Raw genomic sequence first — 24,309 nt, 5'->3', positions numbered from 1 at the left:
TTATCCTTAAACATTGCACTCATATTACTCACTGAAACCTTGTAAAGCCGGTCCCGCATGCTGGCTCTTACAGAACCGCTCCCTTTCGTGTATGTACAGCTCTCAACATGCCCAGACTTGTAGTGATTTTCACCTCGTTTTATACTTTTTCGCCTCATTCTGAAAGAAACAGGTGAAATTTACTAACGTGACAGCCATCTTTGTGATGGTGACGCGTATTGTGCGAGACCAGAGACCTGTAGTTCACTGAGCGGTTTCACACAAAAAAATTGTAACTTCACAGTTTTACGACACATTTTTATTTTTTTGACTTGCAAAATGTTATTTTAATTTGACAAACATCATATGTGTCATTCGTGGCACAATTCAAACGGGATCGAAAGATGACTTTTCTCTCTCCATTGACGTCAATGTATAATTTTCCGCTTCCGGGGTCCCGTGGGTCGGAAGTAGATGGGCGGGACTTCGCCTCTCTATAGGGTTATGGCTAGAAAGGATCCGTCTTGTGTAAATATGATGTCACGTTCTCGTTGTAACTCTCGTTGTAATCGGAGCGGCTCGGAAACACATCTACAGCAGTAACATCATGCAACATACACATGCATGCAGCAGCAATATTAATAGAGAAACATCAGACATAATAGTAAAACACTGAAAGGGAACATTTTATTGTACCAGGAGCAGTGTTGTGCTAGTTACTGAAAACCAGTAACTAGTTACATTACTAGTTACTTCATTTCAAAAGTAACTCAGTTACTTTACTGATTATTTACACCAAAAAGTAATGCGTTACTGTGAAAAGTAACGTTTTCGATACTTAAAAAAAGGGATCCCAAAAAAAAAAAGCTCCCATTAATGCCCTTATAGCCTTCATTTAAGTACTGTTATCGCATTGGAGAATAATACAATCTGTTGATCAACTTGACATGCATTTGCATCACTGAACTCTGCTAAGCAATGTGGTCTATACAAAAACAAAGATATGTTTCAAAGTGCCAATTTATCGTCGTCAGAGAGCGATTCCGGTTGATACATGGCAAAGGCTTTCACAAAGTTAGAGCCGTTATCAGTAACCGTGGAGGTAACCTTTGTTGACACTCCATACAAAGAGTGAATGTGGTCAATCTCACTAGCAATAAGATCGTACGTGTGCCTACCCTTTATCCTTTTACTGGCCAACGCAGCTTTCTGGCGTTGTAAAGTGTTTGGGTTTATCCAGTGAGATGTTATCCCGAGGAAGCTTCTGTTGTGGACAGACCAAATGTCTGCGGTGGTCGAGATGTATTCCAGCCCCTCAAATGTTTTCTTTAGCTCGCTATCCATTTTGGTATATTCTTTCTCCAGGTAGTTGGAAAACGTTTTGCGTCCCATATGCCGTGTGCCGCCCGGACATGGTATCATGCTTACTAGCTCCCTGAAAGCGGGTGACTCCACTGTAGAAATAGCCTGCACGTGTTCAACAACATACCGTGCAATGGCTTTATCCACTTTCACCTGACTAGCAGTCCCTCGGTTGAAATCCAGCCGATGTTGCTTGGGTGGAGGTGGAGGTGGGGTGGCGTCGGATGGCTCTGGGTCTGTGGTCTTAACTAATAGCTTCGTCCCAGCATGTTGTTTTTGCAGATGTTTTAACAGATTGGAATTGCTGTTTTGAGCAGTAGATAGGATCTTTGACCCGCCAAGACACAACTTACACTTAACTAACACATTCTTTTCTTTATGCTCGAGAAAAGTAAAATAGTGAGCATATCTCCATGCGGAGAAACTCGACTTGTGCTCCGCCGTCGCCATGATAGTATTGTTAGTAGGCTAACTAAACACAAACACGCCCACAAAGCGTCTCCGCATGTGACACAGGAAGTATCTAAGTACATTTACTCAAGTACTGTACTTAAGTACAGTTCTCATCTCTGTTCGCCTCGCTGTTGGCGCCGCTCACCAACGTCTGGGAGCCGAGACTATATAAAAAAAATAACGGAGTAACGCACCATGTAGTAACGGTAACTGAGTTACCGAATTTAAAAAATAACGCGTTAGAGTACTAGTTACTGCCAAAAATAACGGCGTTACATCTTGGGACTTTTACTGCGACAACGTTGACTTGCCTGTGAATAAAAAATAAACCATAGTTTTGGTGATCTACAGTGTTGTCATTCTACTTTCAACAGCAAGACTGCTAACACCCTATTTCAACAATCACACTCACTGTAATTGACATTAAGTTAGTTTAGCTTCTCACCATCATTTGCTGTGGCCCACTGATGTTAACGATCGTAACTGAAAGGCTGCCTGCCAAAAGTTAACATTCAGCCATGTGACTTGCAAACTCTCGCGAGCGTTTTACACAAGACGGATCCTTTTTAGCCATAACCCGGCTATAGGGCCATGGCTAGAAAGGATCCGTCTTGTGTAAAACTCTCGCGAGAGTTTGGCTGAATGTCACGTGGCTGAATGTTTACGTTTGGCAGGCAGCCTTTTTAACATCAGTTGGCCACAGCAAATGATGCTGAGAAGCTAAACTATCTATTAATTATGTCAATGACAGGGAGTGTGATTGTTGAAATAGGGTGTTAGTGGTCTTGTTGGTGTTCAAAGAAGAAGGACAACACTGTAGATCACCAACACTATGGTTTATTTTTTATTCACAGGCAAGTCAACGATGTCGCAGTAAAAGTCCCAAGATAGCTCCTGGTGCAATAAAATGTTCCCTTGCAGTGTTTTACTATTAAGTCTGATGTTTCTCTATTAATATTGCTGCTGCATTAATGTGTATGTTGCATCATGTTACTGCTGTAGATGTGTTTCCGAGCCGCTCCGATTACAACGAGAGTTACAACGAGAACGTGACGTCATATTTACACTAGACGGATCCTTTCTAGCCATAACCCGGAATTAATCGATGATCGGATTATACGATACATCGAATCAATTCAACAAGGTAACTCTGTCACCACTTCTGAACAATCATCTCATGCACCCAGTGGCAAACGACACTCTAACTTTCAGCGCACTATTTGCAGCGATTTGAAGACAAAACAACATGACACCAAAATGTTTCAAACTGTAAATCATGCAAAGGTGTTATGGGACTCAAATGTCAAACCTAAGGGCATTTTCGGTGGACACTTAAATATCAGAAGCATGACGTCAAAAATTGAACAACTGGAGCAATTATTAACAAACTCAAACCTTGATTATTTATGCCTTTCTGAAACCTGGCTACACCCTTCAATTCCGTCGAATATTGTTAATATCCCAGGATATAACATTTATAGACTAGATCGTAAGGGAGGGGGTGTTATGATTTATGTTAAGAAAAGCCTGCAAAGTAAACAAATCGAATTATTCTGTGATACCATTGAATGTGTGGGAATAACTATCTCACTATCTCAGGAAATGTGTTTTAATGTAATTGTTGTATATCGACCACCTACAGCAAAGAGTGTTTTTTATGATAATTTAACTAGTATTCTCAAACAGTGTAATGGTAAAGAAACAATCTTAATGGGTGATTTTAATATTAACTGGTTAGACAAAAAAGGCAGGAAGAAATTAAAGGATATTAGTGATAGATTTCAAATGACTCAATTAATTAAAAATGCAACAAGAATGACTAAATCATCACAAACATTGTTGGATTTAATTTTAACGAACAAAGAGGATCGCGTCTCAAAAACATACAATCTTGTTACTGGCATGTCCGATCATAACCTTACTCTAGTTGCCAGGAAGCTATCCAAGCTGCGTTACAAAAAACACAATATAACAAAGGGTAAAAAATATATCTCGTACATCCCAAAGCAGGACATGAGAATTCTGGAGAATGAAATAACGCAAACTGACTGGTTTGATTTGACATATGGTTAAAATTGTGAGGGGGGCCTGTGATAATTTGAAACATACCTTAAAACAAACCGTAGCTAAATATACAAAAACAATGCCTCAAAAGCGTATTGGCAAACAACTGTTACCATGGTTTAACACTGCTCTATGGGAATTAATGAAAAAAAGGGATGTAGCTCTAAAGAAATCTTTAAAATCGGGACTAGAAACAGATCGCTTAATATACAAAAGTCTTAGAAATAAAGTTACAGTTCAATTAAGAAAGGCAAGGGCAAATTACTTTTTAGATACTATTCGACAGGTAAAGGGGAATTCTAAAAAACTATGGAAAACCATTGACGAACTTATTGGAAAAGATCACTCAAAAAATTATAATACTGAGCTTATGATAAACGGAACCCTACAACAGGATAGCCTAGCCGTGGCCAACCATTTTAATACTTTCTTTATTAAGTCTGTTTCAGAATTGGCCCACAGTTTCAATGTAACAGAACCGCTTCTTGCATTAGCTGACGATACAAAAGTGCTCAAACTCAACTGTACAAATGAGACTAAAGTGAATAAAATAATTTCCACCTTATCAAATTCTAAGGCTAAAGATCACTGGGGACTAGACAAAGTATTTATAAAAAATAAATAAATAACTTACCTAGCTCCATCACCTATATTACAAATCAATCATTAAAAGAAAATACATTTCCATCAGCTCTTAAAACTGCTATTGTAACACCAATTTTTAAATGTGGCGACAAGAAAGAAGTAGGCAACTATAGACCCATCAGCATTCTACCTGTTGTGTGCAAAGTAGTTGAAAAAAGTAGTCGCGGAGCAGCTGGTATCACACCTAAGCTACAACAACCTACTCCATCCTATGCAGTTTGGTTTTAGGACCAATTATTCTACTGAGACTGCATGCTGCTATTTAGTGGAAGGAATCAAGGCTAAGTTAGACAAAGGAGGGATAGTTGGAGCAGTGTTCCTTGACCTGCGAAAAGCATTTGACACAGTAAACCATACCAAACTTTTATCAAAACTCAACAATTTCAACCTGTCAGTTAGCACAATACAATGGGTCAGGTCTTATTTAGCTGGTCGTTCTCAATGTGTCCGTATAAATGACAAACTGTCAGAAACCAAGCCATGCTCAATCGGAGTGCCACAAGGCTCAATTCTTGGACCGCTGTTGTTCAGCATATATATTAATGATCTCCCATCTGTTTGTGAGGATGTGGACGTCCAGATGTATGCTGACGACACAGTGGTTTACACTCATGGGAAAGATGCTGAACAGGTTGCCTCTAAGCTCTCGTCGACGCTGCACAAAGTTGCTCAATGGTTAAATGACTCTTGTCTTACTTTAAACACTAACAAAACAGTGACACGCATCAACAGCTTCGTGTGAATGGTAAAATAATTTAAAACGTCAATGAGGTCAAATACTTGGGAGTGATCTTGGATGCCAGTTTGACTTTTGAAAGCCATATTAGAAGCATGACTAGAAAGCTGAAATATAACATTTTCAAATTTAAACATATTAGGAACTCATTAACCACAGAAGCATCGAAAATCTTTTTGCATGCCATGATACTATCACATTTTCACTACTGTATAACCTGCTGGTCCCAAGCAACTAAGACTGCTATGAGACCACTTGAGGTTCTTTATAAACAAGCCTTAAAAGTTATGGATAGAAAGTCATTACAATACCATCATTGCAATATACTGTCCAAATACAAACTTTTCAGTTTTGATAGTCTTGTTCAATTTTCCCGAGTTCGATTGGTATTCAGAATCATTCACAATTCTACAACACCACCGTTGAGGGGCTTTTTTCAGTTTCGCCATGAGCAGAGTTGCAGAAACTCCAGATCTTCATCAAATGCAGATCTAACCATCCCTCTGAGGCGCACTGCCTTTGGACAATCAACATTTTCGTTTACGGCCATCAAGCACTGGAATACTCTTCCAGTTGAACTTAAAACCTGTAATGATTTTAACTCGTTTTCCCATGGTGCAAAAAAAATGATATTAAGCAACCAGTCATGCCAACATTAATTACACTGTAATCTGAGTTTTTTTTATTTTTTATTATTTGAACTGTATTGTCATATCTTAGATATTTTTATTTTATTTAAGTGTATTTGAAGTGTACTAAGTATTATGTTCGTAACCTGTTTTTAAATCAGGCTTTGTAATTATTTGAGTGACCGAGATCATGTAAGTGTACTATGTATTAATTTATTGAGCAGTATACTTAAATCAGGTTTTAAAATTGTTTGACTGAGAGATCATGCAATGTTATTATTTTTATTGATTGTTATGAACCTGTCTGAGGACCACAGATGGAAATGAGCTATTAGCTATAATCTGGCATATTGTGTCTCTTCCCTTTGCTGAGATTAATGTTTTTGTATGCATGGTCCTTCTATAAATAAATAGAGAATTTTTTTTTTTTGTATACACTGTTAAAGTGAAAAGCCTGAAGGTGTGTTGCCATGCTTGACTGTACGTCCACACAGCAGCTTTAAAAAAATCTTCCAACGCTTCCAACGCTTCTCTGCCCATTGACTCGCTTTTCGCCGAACTGCATTGTGGGGAAGCAAAGCGAAGATTTCCAGGAGTTCCAGGATTTTCAGAATTCAAAAGTTGAGCAATGTTCAACTTTTGAAGCTGAGCTGGAAGCGTCAGCCAATCAAATCCCGTTTATGCAAATCTGACAGTACAAGAGCTAGCCAATCAAACCGCGTGCAAGCTGGGAGTTCATTTCCTCATATTCCAAACGAAAATTACGGTAGCAAATCACCCGGTTCTTTACGACCAGAACTATTTACCGGGATACAAACCGGAGGAACCAGGCATGGAGGGAGGTGGAGTTTATATATATAAAATCCCCAAGCTCTCAGACACGCCCAGCCTCAAGATTTTCAAGATTTTTTCAAAGCTGCTGTGTGGACATACCGTAATGGCCCGTCCACACACAGGCATGAAAAAAATCTTGAAAAATCTTGAATCTGGCCGTGTCTGAAGCTTGGCGTTTTTTTGCGAGCAACGCGACCAACAACCTCACATGAATCTACCGCCCCCGACATACAAAGCAATAGCAATGTTAAAACGAAGTAAACTGGATATAAACTCCCCAAAGAGGCGAAAACCTACCAGTTTCACCCACTGTCTCTGCCAACTCCCTCTATGCCTAGTTCCGCCGGTTTGTATCCCGGTAAATAGTTCTGGTCGTAAAGAACCGGGTGATTTGCTACCGTAATTTCTCGTTTGGAATATGAGGAAATGAACTGCGGTCTGGCTCTCCCAGCTTGCACGCGGTTTGATTGGCTAGCGCTTGCACTGGCGGGATTTGCATAAACGAGATTTGATTGGCTGATGCCAGTTTTGCAAGCATTGGTAGCATCAAAAGTTGAACATTGCTCAACTTTTGATGCTCACGATGCTTGCAAAGCCATGCTCCGCTCCCCACAATGCAGTTCGGCGAAGATTAAAAATCTTCTACGTCACCCATAGACTGTATATATAAAGACGTCACCCCATTCAAGTGAATGGGCGAAGCTTTGAAAGATTTTTTTCATGCCTGTGTGTGGACGGGCCGTAAGGCTTCACTAAACTGTCAACATGCTAACAATGCTAGCCTGCTGATGTTAAGCAGATATTATGAGCTAACGGTCTAGGTCAGGGGTGGGGAACCTTTTTCCTCTCAAGGGCCATTTCAATTTTTACAACATCCTTCGAGGGCCGTACAAATTATTGAATTCAACGTCTGCTTAAAAAACTCAAATCAAAGCCCATTCATTTCGCCTTTCTTTCATGCTGTGCAAAGAAAAAGCAACGTCTTAATCCAGATATTTGACCATGACCCGCGCATTCATGCACAGAAAGATATCACGCCTAGACTACTGCAACTCCCTCCTGGCTGGTCTACCTGCATGTGCCATCCGACCTCTGCAGCTCATCCAGAATGCAGCGGCTCGTCTGGTCTTCAACCTTCCCAAATTCTCCCACACCACACCGCTCCTCCGCTCCCTTCACTGGCTTCCAGTAACTGCTAGAATCCACTTCAAGACACTGGTACTTCCGTACCATGCTGCGAATGGATCTGGCCCTTCCTACATCCAGGACATGGTTAAACCGTACACCCCAGCACGTGCACTCCGCTCTGCATCAGCCAAACAGCTCGCTGCACCCGCACTGCGAGGGGGACCCAAGTTCCCGTCAGCAAAAACACGTGGGTTTGCTATCCTGGCTCCAAAATGGTGGAATGAGCTCCCCATTGTAATCAGGACAGCAGATAGCTTACACATCTTCCGACGCAAACTGAAAACTCATCTCTTTAGACTCCACTTCGAGCGATAGAATTACTAACAAAGCACTTATATACTAATAAAGGGCTGGCTTTCTAAATGCCAGTTGAGTAGCACTTGAAATGTTTGGCTCTATGAAACCTGATGTACTTATATGATTCTGTTTTCTTAAAGGTTGTATCTTCCTGGTCGAATGCACTTATTGTAAGTCGCTTTGGATAAAAGCGTCAGCTAAATGCAATGTAATGTAATGTAATATGGACACAAGATGTGTGCAAATGTATTTAGTTTCATATCCATGTGGACATTTTTTTAAATGTTGAAGTTAAAAGCATCAATCTGGTGCACTTTGAGAGCAACATGAAGAGATCTATGGATACATCTCTCAACACCCATATGAAACAGAACTATAAGCAGATTTTTTTCTTTATGGATATTTTACAAATCACTCCCCTTTTAAACTGTATTCTTGTTTATTAATAACAACTTTTTTTTACTGTCATATTAGTATTGTATACCTGTTTACTTTATTCTCTTATTTTTCTATAACTATAATGATCATATAAAGATGTGCCTTTACCTCACTGGTTGGAGAAAAAGCTTCTTATATTCGTTAGCATAGCTAGCTAACCAGATGCTAATAACAACAAAGTTATTGACTGTATGATCAGTATGACAGATGAACAGATCGCCACTGGGCTTACAACTAAAGACACAGCCACGCAAAAACTGCGGCATGTGTACGGCTCCTTATGGGTACTGCAATTTGTGAAGTCCCGGCCCGGAACCGCGTTCTGGTGCTCTCCGTTAGAACTGCACTCCTGTCAGACGAGACATATACCACGAGATGACACGTGAGGCTCGTGTTGTTTTCAAGGACCCTGAACTTGGCCAGGAAAAACAAGCTTATTTAATTATTTTGCGGTCTAGATTTCTTGAATTCTTTTTCTTTTTTGCGTGTGTTTATAAATTACCTCGAGGGCCGTACCAAATGGTCTCGCGGGCCGTATACGGCCCGGAGGCCGGAGGTTCCCCACCCCTGGTCTAGATCTTTGTGCGGACACACAGCTAGTGTTAGGATTAGGAAAATATCTCAGTATCTGTAGATAAGTGGGTCTGGGAGACTGCAGATAGTTTAGCATGTTAGCATGCTAACGTTTGCTAGATAGCATTTAATAGACCCTCCAGAAAAACGCGGGCAAAAATCCTTGATTATGCGGGCTAAATTCCTTGATTATGCGGGCTAAAATCCTTGATTATGCGATTAAACATGCGGGGTTTTTATGTGATTTTATGCGGTGAAATTGCGGGAAGTCGCGAAATATGCAGAAAGTTGCGAAATATGCTAAATATGCGGGGAAAAAGAATAACAATTTTTTAAATATTGGGCTGTCTTATTTATTCTCTCTCACAAACAACCTGCCACTAACGTTAAACCCCTTTACTATTCAATTAAACACATTCAATGTTTATTTATTGTAAAAAGCAATTGGGCTATTTTAATCTCACACACCCCCCCCCCCCCCCCCACAAACACACACATACACACACACACACACTTCTCCGCCTCATTCTGTTTTCATTTACTCCTTCGTTATCTGACCAGCTTCAATCTTGTAGGCTACTCACTTCGTTTCTTGTAGCCCTTGAAAGGGTTTTGGAGGTTGATAGATGTGAGTTGTTTGGCTTTCTTGTCCGCAGCAGCACAAAGCATTTTCGAATGTTTGAATGAATCAAAGTGGGTCGTCACCGTCGGTTTTCTCTTATGCTCCAACACACAGTTGCACGGGGTGCAGAATAGTTTCCCCCCACTTTTTGCCCGGTCTTTAGTAGAAATGTTCGTCGGTAAATGAGATGGATTACATTTGTTCATCTTGGTGTTTTCTCTATCGTGTGAGCTCCACACGTTCACTCCAGTGGCGGCCGGCCCATAGGGGTGCTAGGTGCGCAGCCCCCCCTCTTCCCACATGTTTGATTGTCATTAAAAAAATAAAAATTAATTAAAAAATATATTTCCAAAAAATATATATATAGGCTATATATATATATTTTTTTTTTAAAGAACAAGGTAAATATTATATAGTTGGTATCAGTAAAATGTATAATCTACAATAAAATCTCGTTTAAAATTGTTTTAAGATGTCTAAAGTTACTGATAAGTCACATGTTTCCTGCCTGGCCGCAGCGTTTATCATTACCCTCTCTCGTCCGGTCGGTAGAAAAGAGCCCTCAGTCAGAGCAGCTGCAACCAACAAGCTGACTGTTGCTATCTGTAAACTATGCCGCCGAAACATAATTTCAGCCAATCAGCGTTGTCAGATCTGATGCTCAAAGGGCGCCCTTTCAGCACCCTGGCCTCTGTGTCTGTTTAGACTCGTATCCAAGGTGACGCTACAGTAGGGGATGGCTGCGTCTGCAGGTGTAGACTCTGGTGCTAGTGGATCGCCGGAGCTGTAGATTAACATTTGCATGCTTATTGTAGCTGTAAGGGCAATGCCTGTAGCACCATGGAGCATATGTGTGGGCTGGACCTGTATTTTACAGGAAAGGAGTGATCAGAGGGTCGAGTTGTCTATTCTTGTTCAGTTGTCATCTTCCTCACCCTCTCAGACTTTGAGTTGCGCGCGCTGCTAAAGAGACGCGCTACCATGGAAAGCAAACAATGGTGTACCTATATTAAAGTCCGAGTGGAAACAGTCGTGAGTAAATCTGATTTTGTCAGAAATCGGGAGAAATGCGGGAGTGTCCCGCGAAAATCGGGAGGGTTGGCAAGTATGACACACACACACACACACACACACACACACACACACACACACACACACACACACACACACACACACACACACACACACACACACACACACACACACACACACACACACACACACACACACACACACACACACACACACACACACACACACACACACACACACAATATTCGTATTTAGTCTCCTGATTTTAAATGCCCTGGTATGGTTTTTGTCACCATTTCCATAGCCCCACCAAAAATATTTTCCACCAGCCGCCACTGGTTCACTCTATACAGTGTTGTTTACATTCTGTGATGCGCGAGCTGATGACGTCACGTCAAGACGAGTTAACTTTTTTTTTCTCAACTTTGTGTGGAAAAATTCGGGGATTATGCGGCCTTTTGATAAATATGCGGCCTTTTAAAAATCTGCGCCATTTTGCTGATTATGCGGTAAATTCTGCGATCGCAGAATCGCGTTTTTCTGGAGGGTCTAATTTAACACAACGTACAGCTGAGGCTGAGAGGATTGCCATCAGAAGCATGTACTAGGAAGCTGGTTCAACCTAACCTGGATATGTTTGAGTGAGCCGGTTGGCCTAATCCAAACCATATGCACTCTCGCTAAACTGTACTACGACGCGGGTTATCAAGTGGATCGCTCAAGCCAGCCGTGTCCTATCTAGTTAGGTGCGCGTTCACATGAAAGGGGTGGTATTTGGAGCATTCGACCAATCACAAACATGGAGAAGCGTACTGACAGCGCAGCGTCATACTTCCTGAATGAAAAGTCAACTATAATATTAGTCAAATATGAAGAAGTTAAAATGTAAACATCCATGACTTAAATACTTTATCCAGGATAAAAGCCACATAGCTACACCTGCAAGGTGAATACAGCTGGTAAAAGAAAAAGTGTTTGAATGCGTACATTAACAGGTTTATGATATCACTGCCCCGTCTAAGACACGAGTGGATCTGACTTTAATTACATTTGTCTCGAGTGTTCCGTCAACTTAATGTGTTGCTTAAAATAATACTTCTGCATACAGTATGTGACACTGTGAGTGTTGCACGGCCAGATCAACACGCCTCAGCTGACTCAGATAAGGAAATATATGATACATTATAATAATAATAATAAATAATAATAGATTTAATTTGTTAGCGCTTATTATGATGTGATATGATGTGATATGAATGATAATGGGACACATCGACGCCTGCACTCACAGTGCCGCGGACTGTTGGCTACGTAATGTTACTTTGATCCGGTTACTTATGTTGTGTCAGATATTTAATTAAGCTTTCTTAACATAATAGTATAATAATATTTATAATAGTCCGATTGCTCTGAAGATGGGAGGTGATATTCTATTCATTTTCACGTTCACACAGTCAGTGATTTTGGCCGGCCGTCTTTCCTGCTACGGCAGTTTAAACTGTATTTCCTCCGCACACTGAGCTCTGATTGGTCAGCAGGCGTGGTGCTTTCACTGTGTTGATCTCTTATCCTGGAACCTATCCTGCTTCGGAGCACAGACTAGAGAGGTTTCTCAATACTCAAATTTCCCCTCCTCGACTCCTATCCTCGACTCCTCTCCTCGAGACTTGGTGCCGCCCACAGGAGATGCGAGCGGAGGACTGAGGAGGGCAACCGAGGAAAGAGGAGTGGAAGCAGCAGGCGGTTAGAGAAATGAGAACTCGTCTCCTCTGAGCTGTCATTTTAAAGAGACGTCCATTAATGATGACAGGAGGCACAGCAGCACTCTGATGGACAGATGTGTTCATGACGACTTATACAGTGGGGTAAAAAAGTATTTAGTCAGCCACCAATTGTGCAAGTTCTCCCACTTAAAAAGATGAGAGAGGCCTGTAATTTTCATCCTAGGTATACCTCGACTATGAGAAACAAAATGAGAAAAAAACAAATCCAGAAAATCACATTGTCTGATTTTTAAAGACTTTATTTACAAATGATGGTGGAAAATAAGTATTTGGTCAATAACAAAAGTTCATCTCAATACTTTGTTATATACCCTTTGTTGGCAATGACAGAGGTCAAACATTTTCTGTAAGTCTTCACAAGGTTTTCACACACTGTTGCTGGTATTTTGGCCCATTCCTCCATGCAGATCTCCTCTAGAGCAGTGATGTTTTGGGGCTGTCGCTGGGCAACACCGACTTTCAACTCCCTCCAAAGATTTTTATATGGGGTTGAGATCTGGAGACTGGCTAGGCCACTCCAGGACCTTGAAATGCTTCTTACGAAGCCACTCCTTCGTTGCCCGGGCGGTGTGTTTGGGATCATTTTCATGCTGAAAGACCCAGCCACGTTTCATCTTCAATGCCCTTGCTGATGGAAGGAGGTTGTCACTCAAAATCTCACGATACATGGCCCCATTCATTCTTTCCTTTACACGGATCATTCGTCCTGGTCCCTTCGCAGAAAAACAGCCCCAAAGCATGATGTTTCCACCCTCATGTTTCACAGTAGGTATGGTGTTCTTTGGATGCAACTCAGCATTCCTTCTCCTCCAAACACGTCTAGTTGAGTTTTTACCAAAAAGTTATATTTTGGTTTCATCTGACCATATGACATTCTCCCAATCCTCTTCTGGATCATCTAAATGCTCTCTAGCAAACTTCAGACGGGCCTGGACATGTACTGGCTTAAGCAGGGGGACACGTCTGGCACTGCAGGATTTGAGTCCCTGGCGGCGTAGTGTGTTACTGATGGTAGCCTGTGTTACTTTGGTCCCAGCTCTCTGCAGGTCATTGACTAGGTCCCCCCGTGTGGTTCTGGGATTTTTGCTCACCGTTCTTTTGATCATTTTGACCCAACGGGGTGAGATTTTGCGTGGAGCCCCAGATCGAGGGAGATTATCAGTGGTCTTGTATGTCTTCCATTTTCTAATAATTGCTCCCACAGTTGATTTCTTCACACCAAGCTGCTTACTTATTGCAGATTCAGTCTTCCCAGCCTGGTGCAGGTCTACAATTTTGTTTCTGGTGTCCTTTGACAGCTCTTTGGTCTTGGCCATAGTGGAGTTTGGAGTGTGACTGTTTGAGGTTGTGGACAGGTTTATTTTATACTGATAACGAGTTCAAACAGGTGCCATTAATACAGTTAACAAGTGGAGGACAGAGGAGGCTCTTAAAGAAGAAGTTACAGGTCTGTGAGAGCCAGAAATCTTGTTTGTTTGTAGGTGACCAAATACAGTTGCAAGAAAAAGCATGTGAACCCTTTGGAACTGCCTGGATTTCTGCATAAATTGGTCATAAAATGTGTCCTGATCTTCATCTAAGTCACAACAATAGACAAACACAGTCTGCTTAGGCTAAAACCACACAAACAATTATATGTTTTTATGTTTTTATTGAACACACCATGTAAACATTCAGAGTGCAGGGTGGAAAAAATATTTGAACCCTTGGATTTAATAACTGGTTGACCCTCCTTTGGCAGCAATAACCTCAACCAAACGTTTCCTATAGTTGCATATCAGACCTGCACAACGGTCAGGAGGAATTTTGGACCATTCCTCTTTACAAAACTCTTTCAGTTCAGCAATATTCTTGGGATATCTGGTGTGAATCGCTCTCTTGAGGTCATGCCACAGCATCTCAATTGAGTTGAGGTCAGGACTCTGACTGGGCCACTCCGGAAGGAGTATTTTCTTCTGTTGAAGCCATTCTGTTGTTGATTTACTTCTGTGCTTTGGGTCGTTGTCCTGTTGCGTCACCCATCTTCTGTTGAGCTTCAATTGGTGGACAGATGGCCTTAAGTTCTCCAGCAAAATGTCTTGATAAACTTGAGAATTCATTTTTCCGTCGATGATGGCAATCTGTCCAGGCCCTGAGGCAGCAAAGCAGCCCCAAACCATGATGCTCCCTCCAGCATACTTCACAGTTGGGATGAGGTTTTGATGTTGGTGTGCTGTTCCTTTTTTTTTCCACACATAGCGTTGTGTGTTCCTTCCAAACAACTCAACTTTGGTTTCATCTGTCCACAGAATATTTTGCCAGTAGTGCTTTGGAACATCCAGGTGCTCTTTTGCAAACTTCAAACGTGCAGATCAGAACACATTTCATGACCAACTTATGCAGAAATCCAGGTAATTCCAAAGGGTTCACATACTTTTTCTTGCAACTGTACTTATTTTCCACCATAATTTGCAAATAAATTCTTTAAAAATCAGACAATGAGATTTTCTGGATTTTTTTTTCTCATTTTGTCTCTCATAGTTGAGGTATACCTAGGATGAAAATTACAGGCCTCTCTCATCTTTTTAAGTGGGAGAACTTGCACAATTGGTGGCTGACTAAATACTTTTTTGCCCCACTGTATATTTAAGCAATAGCTCACGACAGGCCGTGGTATATGCTCATTATATCACAGCTAAGGGGTGTGGTTCGGCCCGACGCGAGCATACATCATGGCCTGAAGTGAGCTATAACTTTTATAAAACGGTTACCAAGTGTGGCAATATGAAAGAAAAATACACACTCTAATTTAAATAGTTTTTATTAGTAAATAATGATGTTCAAATTAAAATAGTCCATCCGTTGCCTTCTGCACAAAACATAGCGCAAGGTGGTTGCTATGCAACAACACTAACAACAAGCGAACATATTTGACAGAGAGCGTTGATCCATTATTTGGCAGTTTATTTAAATTAATGTGTATGTTGCTGTTTATTGTGCAGCCACTGAAAAACTGTCCAGCATCAGTAGCATGGCTTACGTCAGTGGCTCCCAACCTTTTTTGTCTTGTGTACCCCCTGAGCCTTTTGTCATACCATGAGTACCCCCTCACTCATACGTGCTGATGATCCTTCACAAGTAGAACGTAATTGATTATTGAATGAAAATAACTTTATTTCATCTCCTTAATTTGAACATTTAATTCTCAGGCATTTTCTTAATTTTAACTTAAATCACTAAATAAAAAGGAATATGTTTCCTTGAAAATAAATAATATAATCAAATAAATACATATGAAATCAAAATAATCAACTTATCTTTGCTATATATATATATCTTGTAACATTTAGGGTTAAACCTGGAGCCCCTTTGAATAAGTCCCCTTTAAACAGGCATTTAAACTTTAATTCGGGAACAAAACACTTAGCGAAATAATATCCAGAATCAGTATAGGCCTAGCAGTTTCTTTTCACCAGTCATGTGAGCTTTAATGAGACAGTTGAGCTTGCTTGTCTTTCATAAGCTTTGATAGTTCTGGAGGCAGTGTGGAAACAGCTGTGACCAGGCTGGTCTCCACATCCAGTCTGTTCCTCTGCTTGGTTTTGATGTGTGTTAAAGCTGGGAAGGTCACCTCACACAAATAAGTAGAACCAAATGGCAAAAGTTCAATCAGTGCTTGTTTTCCCAGTTCAGGATATTCCTTCTCCACATCACACCAAAACTCAGTCAATGACTCCTCAGCATATGCCATCTTCAGACCACGGTCAGATGATAATTCCATCAGAGGCTCCTGCAGCATTGTTGGAATGCTGTTGCTGCTCTCACTCACAATGAATGGGTTCCTCACCCAATCCAGTCTTTCTGACTTATTTTCAATGTCCTGAAAATAATGGCTGAAATCAGTGCAGAGTTTGGACAGGTGTGCTTGCACCAGTTTGACCACTGGACCCCTGGCAACAGCAGTTGTGGCAAGATGGGCATTGAGTAGTGGGAAACAGCTCACGTCTACCTCATCACATTTCCTCTCCCATAGTTTGAGCTTTTTTGTGAATCCTTGAACTTTGTCATACAATTTCAGGATATGTGACTCCTTGCCCTGAAGTGATAGGTTGAGCTCGTTGAGTTTGGTAAACACATCAGCAAGATATGCCAGGCGCACCACCCACTTGTCATCCTCAAGCTGCACAGTAAGAGGATGCATATGCTCCGTCAAGAACACAAAAACTCTCAGTAGCATTTTCCCACGAGACAGCCAGCGCACGTCTGTGTGAAGCAATAGCTGATCGTGCTCTGTGACATTCTCATGACAAAGAGTTTCAAACAGCCTGTGATTCAATGGCCGAGATTGGATGAAGTTTATCATCTTCACAGCATCATCCATAACAGCACTTAAATCTGGGCTCATCCTCTTGCTAGCTAGTGCTTCACGATGAATAATACAATGCATCCATTTAATGTCGGGATTTACCTTTCTTACATGCCCAAAAAGTCCCTTTACACGCCCCGTCATCGCAGCTGCTCCATCAGTACAGATGTGGCTGCAGGTTTTCCACTGCAGATCATGTTCTCTGAAGAAGCTGTCGATAACCTGGAACAATTCTTCCCCAGTTGTCTTTCCTGGCAGCGTTTTGCAAAATAAAATATGCTCGTTTATGTCTGACGCATCTTTGTATCGCACGAAGGACAGGAGCTGCGCTTCCCCACTCACATCTGTCATTTCATCCAGCTGCAAAGCGAACTGACCGGCTAGTTTTATTTTGTCCACCACTTGTCCAATTATATTAACAGACATATCATTGATCCGACGGGATACGGTGTTATTCGACAGGGGAACTTTCTTGAGTGCTTCGGCTGCTTTCTTGTCTATCATAATTTCGGCCAACGCAGTCGCTGCAGGGAGAATGAGCTCCTCAACAATAGAGTGAGGTTTTTTTTTATTTAGCCACAAGCAGGGACACGGCGTAAAATGCCTTGAGTGCTTTCATTGACACATTCGTGGCTTTCATCATTACTGTCTGGCTCGACTTAAATTCCGACAGCTTTCGTCTGTAAAATTCTTCACTTTTATCGACACTTCCCGAGTGTTTGGTGCTCTGGTGTCTCTGTAAATGCGCTGGCTTCATCGCACTATTAGCCAGGACTTCACCGCAAAAGAAGCACTGAGGCTGCGGTGGGTCCGCAGAAGTAGAAATGAATCCAAATAATATATATGTTTCACTGTACTGCCTTGGTTTCAGTTTGGCCTCTTTCTTACGTTTCTCTGCGGGCTCCTCCTGGCCTGAATCCAGAGCAAGCGGACGTTTTAGCCATTTATCCATAGCGCAGACCTACCAGTATTTTTCTGGCTGCACGTAAGCAGCTGTTTTCATTGTGGGATTTTGGCGCGGTTGTGCCACAGACTATTGTCTCCCTAGGGAAACTAATCGCGCACTGTCATTTTTGACGGGATTATTATTTTTTTTACTTGTCACCTTGGAATTCCACGTACCCCCTGCAGTTCCCTCGCGTACCACTAGGGGTATGCGTACCCCCTGTTGGGAAACACTGGCTTACGTGGTCACTTGTATAGGTTGAGGTTGTTCGAGGCTGTTGCTTGGCGTGGCGAGAATATTGCTCCACTTTCTCCGGTCCCTGAGATTGGGCTTCCAGTAGCTCTGGAGAGAGCTTTCGCACCTGTGGCCACTAACGGTCATAATTTCTCTGCTTTGTTTCAAGACCCGCATCAGAAAGCTTTTGAATGGTGGTACTTTTCCAGTTGGTCTACCTGCTCTTCACGTAGCTCTGCATGACGTAGTTTAGGTGCTTTTTTTTCTAGAGATAGGAACTGCTCAATCCACTCCTACATACTATAGTAAGACCCCCCCGGAGGTCGAAGTTAATCTTAAATGTTTCCATTTTATGCTTTGTAAGTTTGTTTCGTAACAGAAGAAATTTAAATATATTTATAAAACTGACAAGTCAAATCAAGCAATCTGATTGGTCGATAGCGTTTTTGCGGACCTCTTTGATTACAGATTTGAAAACATCGTTGCTTGCTTTAAAAGTAGCACAATTCATTATGTTAAACCTTCAAAAGCATCTAGATATCCCTGCCCTAATGCCAAAGGAACTGCACACTGAATATGTTTTGCCGTTTCATGTCTATGTCTGGACCGCTGCGTCAAAAAGGAGGGCTTCTGCCCAGCTTCTGCCCCGTTACTTCTCTGCTGCTTTCTTGTTCCAGTATGAAAAGCAAACTGCAGGCATTGCTTTTCAGCCCAACGGTATACTGTTTTTCTCAGACGCGGAGGGATACTGACTGGTTGTGAAAAGTAACTTACAATTCTACCCGTGGTATACGCTCAGTATATCACGGCTAAGAACCAATCAGATTGCTTGATTTGACTTGTCCGTTTTATAAATTTACTTTTAATTAATTGACAGTGCGGTATAATGAGACAATAACAGGCTACAGATGCGGACATATACACAAACACATATTTATATAAATATATACAATTTCAGAATCAAACAAGTCTGAGAGCACTCTCATAATAACGTAACACAATCAGAGACTGGATATATCCCCCCCCCCCCCTCTCTCTGGTTGCTGAAATGGGGAATTGCAATTACGGGCCAAAAGTTGTACAAGTATTAAAAGTAAGCATAGGACACCAAACCAACTGAGACCCGTCTGTCCGCCGCATCTACGCACTGTACAACACACACCTACACACTGTACCACACACACCTACTGCTCCTAAAGCATAATCAGGCTACAGCCATTGTGTATTTTATTATGTGAAGCACTAAGTGGTCTTAGAAAAAATATTGACTCTTTGTTTGTAGATATCTAATAAACTACAGCATACAAATACAGAAAGTAATGTAGGCCTGTTATACTGAGTGATATATATTTTACACACTGCTCTGCTATCTGCACGGACCTCACAGCTGTTATCACTGTAAACATCGCGTTGCGATGAAAGCAGTTACTAAAATAATATCCAAGGGATGCATGCAGAGCTGTCATTGGCTGAGATAAGTCCGGCCGTGCGTCACTCCTCCACCGTTCCCGGAAATGCATCCGTGGAGGAGCCGTGGAGGATGCATCAGTGTCTCCTCGGTTAGAGCTCCTCCAGAGAGCCTCCTCGATGCTCGGTCCTCGAAGAGCATTTAGAGAAATGAGATGTCCTTCAAAATGGCACGCTGAAATTCATTTCCGGGTCACTACCGGAGGGTCGAGGAGTCGAGGAGGGGAAATTTGAGTATTGAGAAACCTCTTAGGTTCCAGGATAAGTCACCATGGAGATCTAGCCCGCTAAAAAGTGAAACAGCTTCGTAGTACCGGAAATCCCAGAAGTTATCTTGCTAAACGGAAATCCTGCTTCGTAGTATACCCCCCTGCTCCGGGGCAGGTTAGCCGCACAGCATAAGTTACCATGGAGATCTAGCCTGCTAAAAAGATAACGAGCTTCGTAGGACCGGAAAGCCCGAGTTTTCCCTGAAGTTAGCCGGCTAAGCGAAAATCCTGCTTCGTAGTATACCCCCCAGCTATCAGGTCATAAGTAAGTCTGGGGATCACAGTCACAATTGCCAAAATCATGAATGTCTGTACCAAATGTCACAGAAATAATTGAGATACTTTAATAAAAATAGAGAAAATGTTAACCCTCTATGGCATGACTTTTTATTTTGAAAAAAAAATTTTCACCATGTGCTTTAGGAGCTTAGGGGTCAATTTTAAAATGTGATCCCCTCACACACTGACACACCCAGGATTTCTACAATTCGGAAGAAATAGAAAAAACAACTCTATATGAATTCAAAAGGTTTTCTTTGTGTCTGTCTGTCTGTCTGTCTGTCTGTCTGTCTGTCTGTGTGTCTGTGTGTGTGTGTGTGTGTGTGTGTGTGTGTGTGTGTGTGTGTGTGTGTGTGTGTGTGTGTGTGTGTGTGTGTGTGTGTGTGTGTGTGTGTGTGTGTGTGTGTGTGTGTGTGTGTGTGTGTGTGTGTGTGTGTGTGTGTGTGTGTGTGTGTGTGTGTGTGTGTGTGTGTGTCTCTGTCTGTCTGTGTGCCTAACCCTATCTTGATCTTCACTGTCCTCACTGTCAGTCGGAATAGCCCTAACAGCCTGATTGTGTCCCTTCTGCCCATAACATGTTTTGGTGTCCATTTCCTGTAAATATCAGTAGATGGTAAAGTAAAAACATTGACTAGGTTTATCATTTTACAGCTGAGCATATTTGCACACATTTGCAACGAACAAAAAAACATAGTTTTAGCAAATTAATAAATACATAATAAGTCTTCAAACAATCAAATGTACTTATTTACGTATTCACGCACATGCATATATTTTTGATTTTAAGTTGTGTACATTGCTAATATGTTAAAAATGGAAATGTATCTTACCATGTGGTGGCCATGAGTCCCCTGCAGCTTTGCTTGCAGAAAGGACTGCTCCACCACCAGACAAAATGCCACACCCATATCATTTCCTCATTGTATTGGACACCAGCATGTCAGGTGACATTGTATATATTTAAAAAAAGTAAAATATTTAGAGGGCCAGTGTGAGGTCGAAAAAAATTGTTTAGGGTTACGCTCATGGTGGCGCAAGAGGAAAAGTCAGAGGACAGTTTACTTTCTGAGAACCACTGATATCTAAAAAAACAATCCTTTTCAATCCGTCAATAGCCTAAATGTTGAAATATGTATTTAAGATGAACTCTGACCATCTGGTGTTGCAAGAGGGAAAGTCAATGGGTCAAAGGGAACGTTCATTTATCATCCGTACAGAAATTGAATAACTGTAGCTAATGTCAGGGCAATCCATTCATTCGTTGACAAGCTATTTCCCTCTGCACTGCAGAATGAACCTCATGGTGGCCTAAGAACAAACTGACTGACCTGCAGCCATAGAAATACCAAGGCTACAAATATTGGAGCAACTGTAAATATACGCAGGAGCCAAGATCCATTTACACAAACAATTCATTCCAGGGAACCCTCAGGTACTGGTGGAGATAATAGCGGAAGGAAATATTTAGCATCCTGGAACCATGTGTCGAGCAACTGAAGACTTTATAGTCTGCCTGCACACATTGCATATCCATCACTTGCATGTTTAGGCTCTGAGGGCTGAATGGTGACAATGTTCACTTAGCAATGAGAGAGTGGCTTGTTCTGTTTAAACAAACAGTCGTTGTTCCAGTTTTGCTGGGAGAAAGGGACAGTGGAATCTGCCCAGGCTACCACTGAACTGTGTAATCCCATTGACACAGACAGGACTTCTGCTCTACAGCCCCACAGATCACATCCAGGTCCATCTCACTGGAAAAACACACCTCTGTTTGTGTGTTCAACAAAATAAATCCTGTCTAGAGTAGTTAGAGAATACAACAAAACAGATATGAACCATTACAATGAAAATAAGAGTTTCCAAAGTGACAATTTTCTCCCAATACCGCATCAAATCTATGTTTTGATGTGAATATGCCATTGATTTTGGGAAAAAGCTTTTATTGAAGGCTTCATTCTCTGTGTTTAAATTACTCTGTACATCTATTCATTCCAAAAAAACACATATTTATATATTATTTACATTTTTATTCTACTGTAATATGTCAAATTAACTTATTCTATTTTATATGTATGACGTCTTATTCCTGCAATTTAATGTCTATTGCACTATTGTGTGTATTTTCTTTTTATGTTAAGTATATAGTAAGTTGCATTGCTGGAGGAGCTTGGAACTTAAGATTTTCCTTGCTAACAAAATAGCTTTATGCATGAGACAATTAAAGCCTGTGAATTCCTTGAATCCACTGAGCCCTGTTTGGTCCTTTTGCTTCAAAGAATGGCCTTGTCATTGAGATGATCTGCCGATATGTTCTATAATTTAACATACTTGGCTAAACAGCACAAACACGCACTTCATGTCCAAAAATGTCCTCTTGAGAGACCCTTAATCCCCGTCAGTCGCCTCAGAGTCCAGATGTGAGGTGTCCTCTCGGGATTTGAACAACAGCTCCTTTTCTGTTCCGTATCCTTTTTCACATAAATTATGTTCTCTCTCAGTTCCACAGTGACCATGTAAGGCAAGCCCAGAGACATATAAATATCTCTGGGAAGGGGACAGCTGTGGAGCACAGGATAAGGAGAACCAGGGTGGGCCACCTCTCCTCCTAATGATCATCCCCACCCCCCACCCCTTTTACTCCAACAGATGTACTGTCCTTTGCATTACAAACCAGTGGAATATCAGTTAAAGGTAAAAAGGACAAATAACCAATTGCATGACAAGAAAGTAAAAAAAGAAAGAGATAAACAACAATAATTTATGTATCATACGTTGTTTGTCCACAAAAGTAAATAGCTTATTAATGCAACACTATTAACATTCTAATAATGCCATGCATAATAAAATATCACAAATGGAGGCACATTTTCTGCAGAATAAGTACTTTTACTTTTAATAGTTTAATTACATTTTGCTGATATTACTCCTATAACCGGCTTTTACTTATGCGATATTTTAAATGCAGCACTTTTACTTGTACTGGAGTATCTTGACTCTGATGTATTTGTACTTTTACTTAAGTAAAGTATCTGAACATTTGTTCCACCACTGCTTTTTGTACAATACAGATTTGTTTTAGTATTTAAGGTCGCTCCTCCACCCACCTGCCCCGCGTACAGCCGCTCCAGGCTCTCGTCGATCCACTTCTCCACGTCCAGCCGCCTCTGCAGCTCCTTCCGGTTGTACTTCACGGTAACCCGAGCATGTCTCTTCGGGATGTTACCACCGTGTTCCTGAAACTCCAAATCTGATGAATGAACCTCGTCCGTTTCCTCAAGAGCCGCTCCGGTGCGCTCGGCAGCCATGTCTGCTGTGCGCTGGTGTGACTGGTTCCCTTCCTCTGGAGGAGTGGGGGGGCAGGGCGGCACGCTGCAGAACAACATTCTGTCCTCCTGGGATGTTTACACACGGGGTATACAAATAACCATCTGAACCAGTGCATGCCTTAAATGGCATTTCGAATTAAACTACAAGGTAACATAGTGTATTTACTCCACTGCAAAGTTGAATCATTATGGCTGACTCACAACTAATAGCATCTGACCTCTGCAACATGGATAGCTACAATGCATACGTTTTTATTTGTACATTGGTTCACAGCGTCAATACCAATCAATAAGATGATCGATTATACCGGTTTTGAATTCCTTTATGATATAAAAAGTTCCTGAGTGTTCACTTTCCTTATGGGCACTGGCATGATATATTTTATATTCTAAGTGGTTTTTGAGGGTGTACGTTTTCAGTGGATAATATATTAAAGGGCCCTCTTGTGTAAATGTTCATATCAGTATTTGGTGTCTCTCCTGTGACTTGTCTCCATGCTTTAATGTTCAAAAAGCTCTTTATTTTGCTGCAGCACCTCTTTTCACCCTCTGTCTGAAACCAGAGCCTAGTCTGCTCTGATTGGTTAGCTGGCTGGCTCTGCTGTGATTGGTCAACCACTAACAGATGTTTCACAATTTCGCTTATCACGTATGTTGAGGTGCTAGCCAAAAGAAGCGCAAGTGTATAGTGATGTCACTGGGAGTGTGTGAGAGGAACTCCCTCTGGAAAGAACTTTGGTATTTTAGCCTTTGCAGACCATTGACATGCACAAACACCTATGTAACAAACCACAGGAAAGGGAAACC

General features: G+C 41.4%; 1 protein-coding gene across 1 annotated transcript in view; it reads right to left on the bottom strand.

Annotated features, from left to right (window-relative positions):
• Positions 1-23,574, bottom strand: part of ppp1r14aa (protein phosphatase 1, regulatory (inhibitor) subunit 14Aa) — a 60,874-nt gene extending 37,300 nt beyond the window's left edge. The window contains exon 1 of the mRNA XM_079647909.1: positions 23,281-23,574. Coding sequence (XP_079504035.1) covers positions 23,281-23,559 — 279 coding nt within the window. The 5' untranslated portion in view covers positions 23,560-23,574. The remainder of the gene's footprint in view (positions 1-23,280) is intronic.
• Positions 23,575-24,309: the final 735 nt, after the last annotated feature.

This window comes from Notothenia rossii (assembly GCF_949606895.1).
Source record: "Notothenia rossii genome assembly, chromosome: 9".
NCBI classification, from domain to species: domain Eukaryota; kingdom Metazoa; phylum Chordata; class Actinopteri; order Perciformes; family Nototheniidae; genus Notothenia; species Notothenia rossii.
Note: the sequence above shows the minus strand (reverse complement) of the source record. Positions and strands in the feature narration are given on the sequence as shown.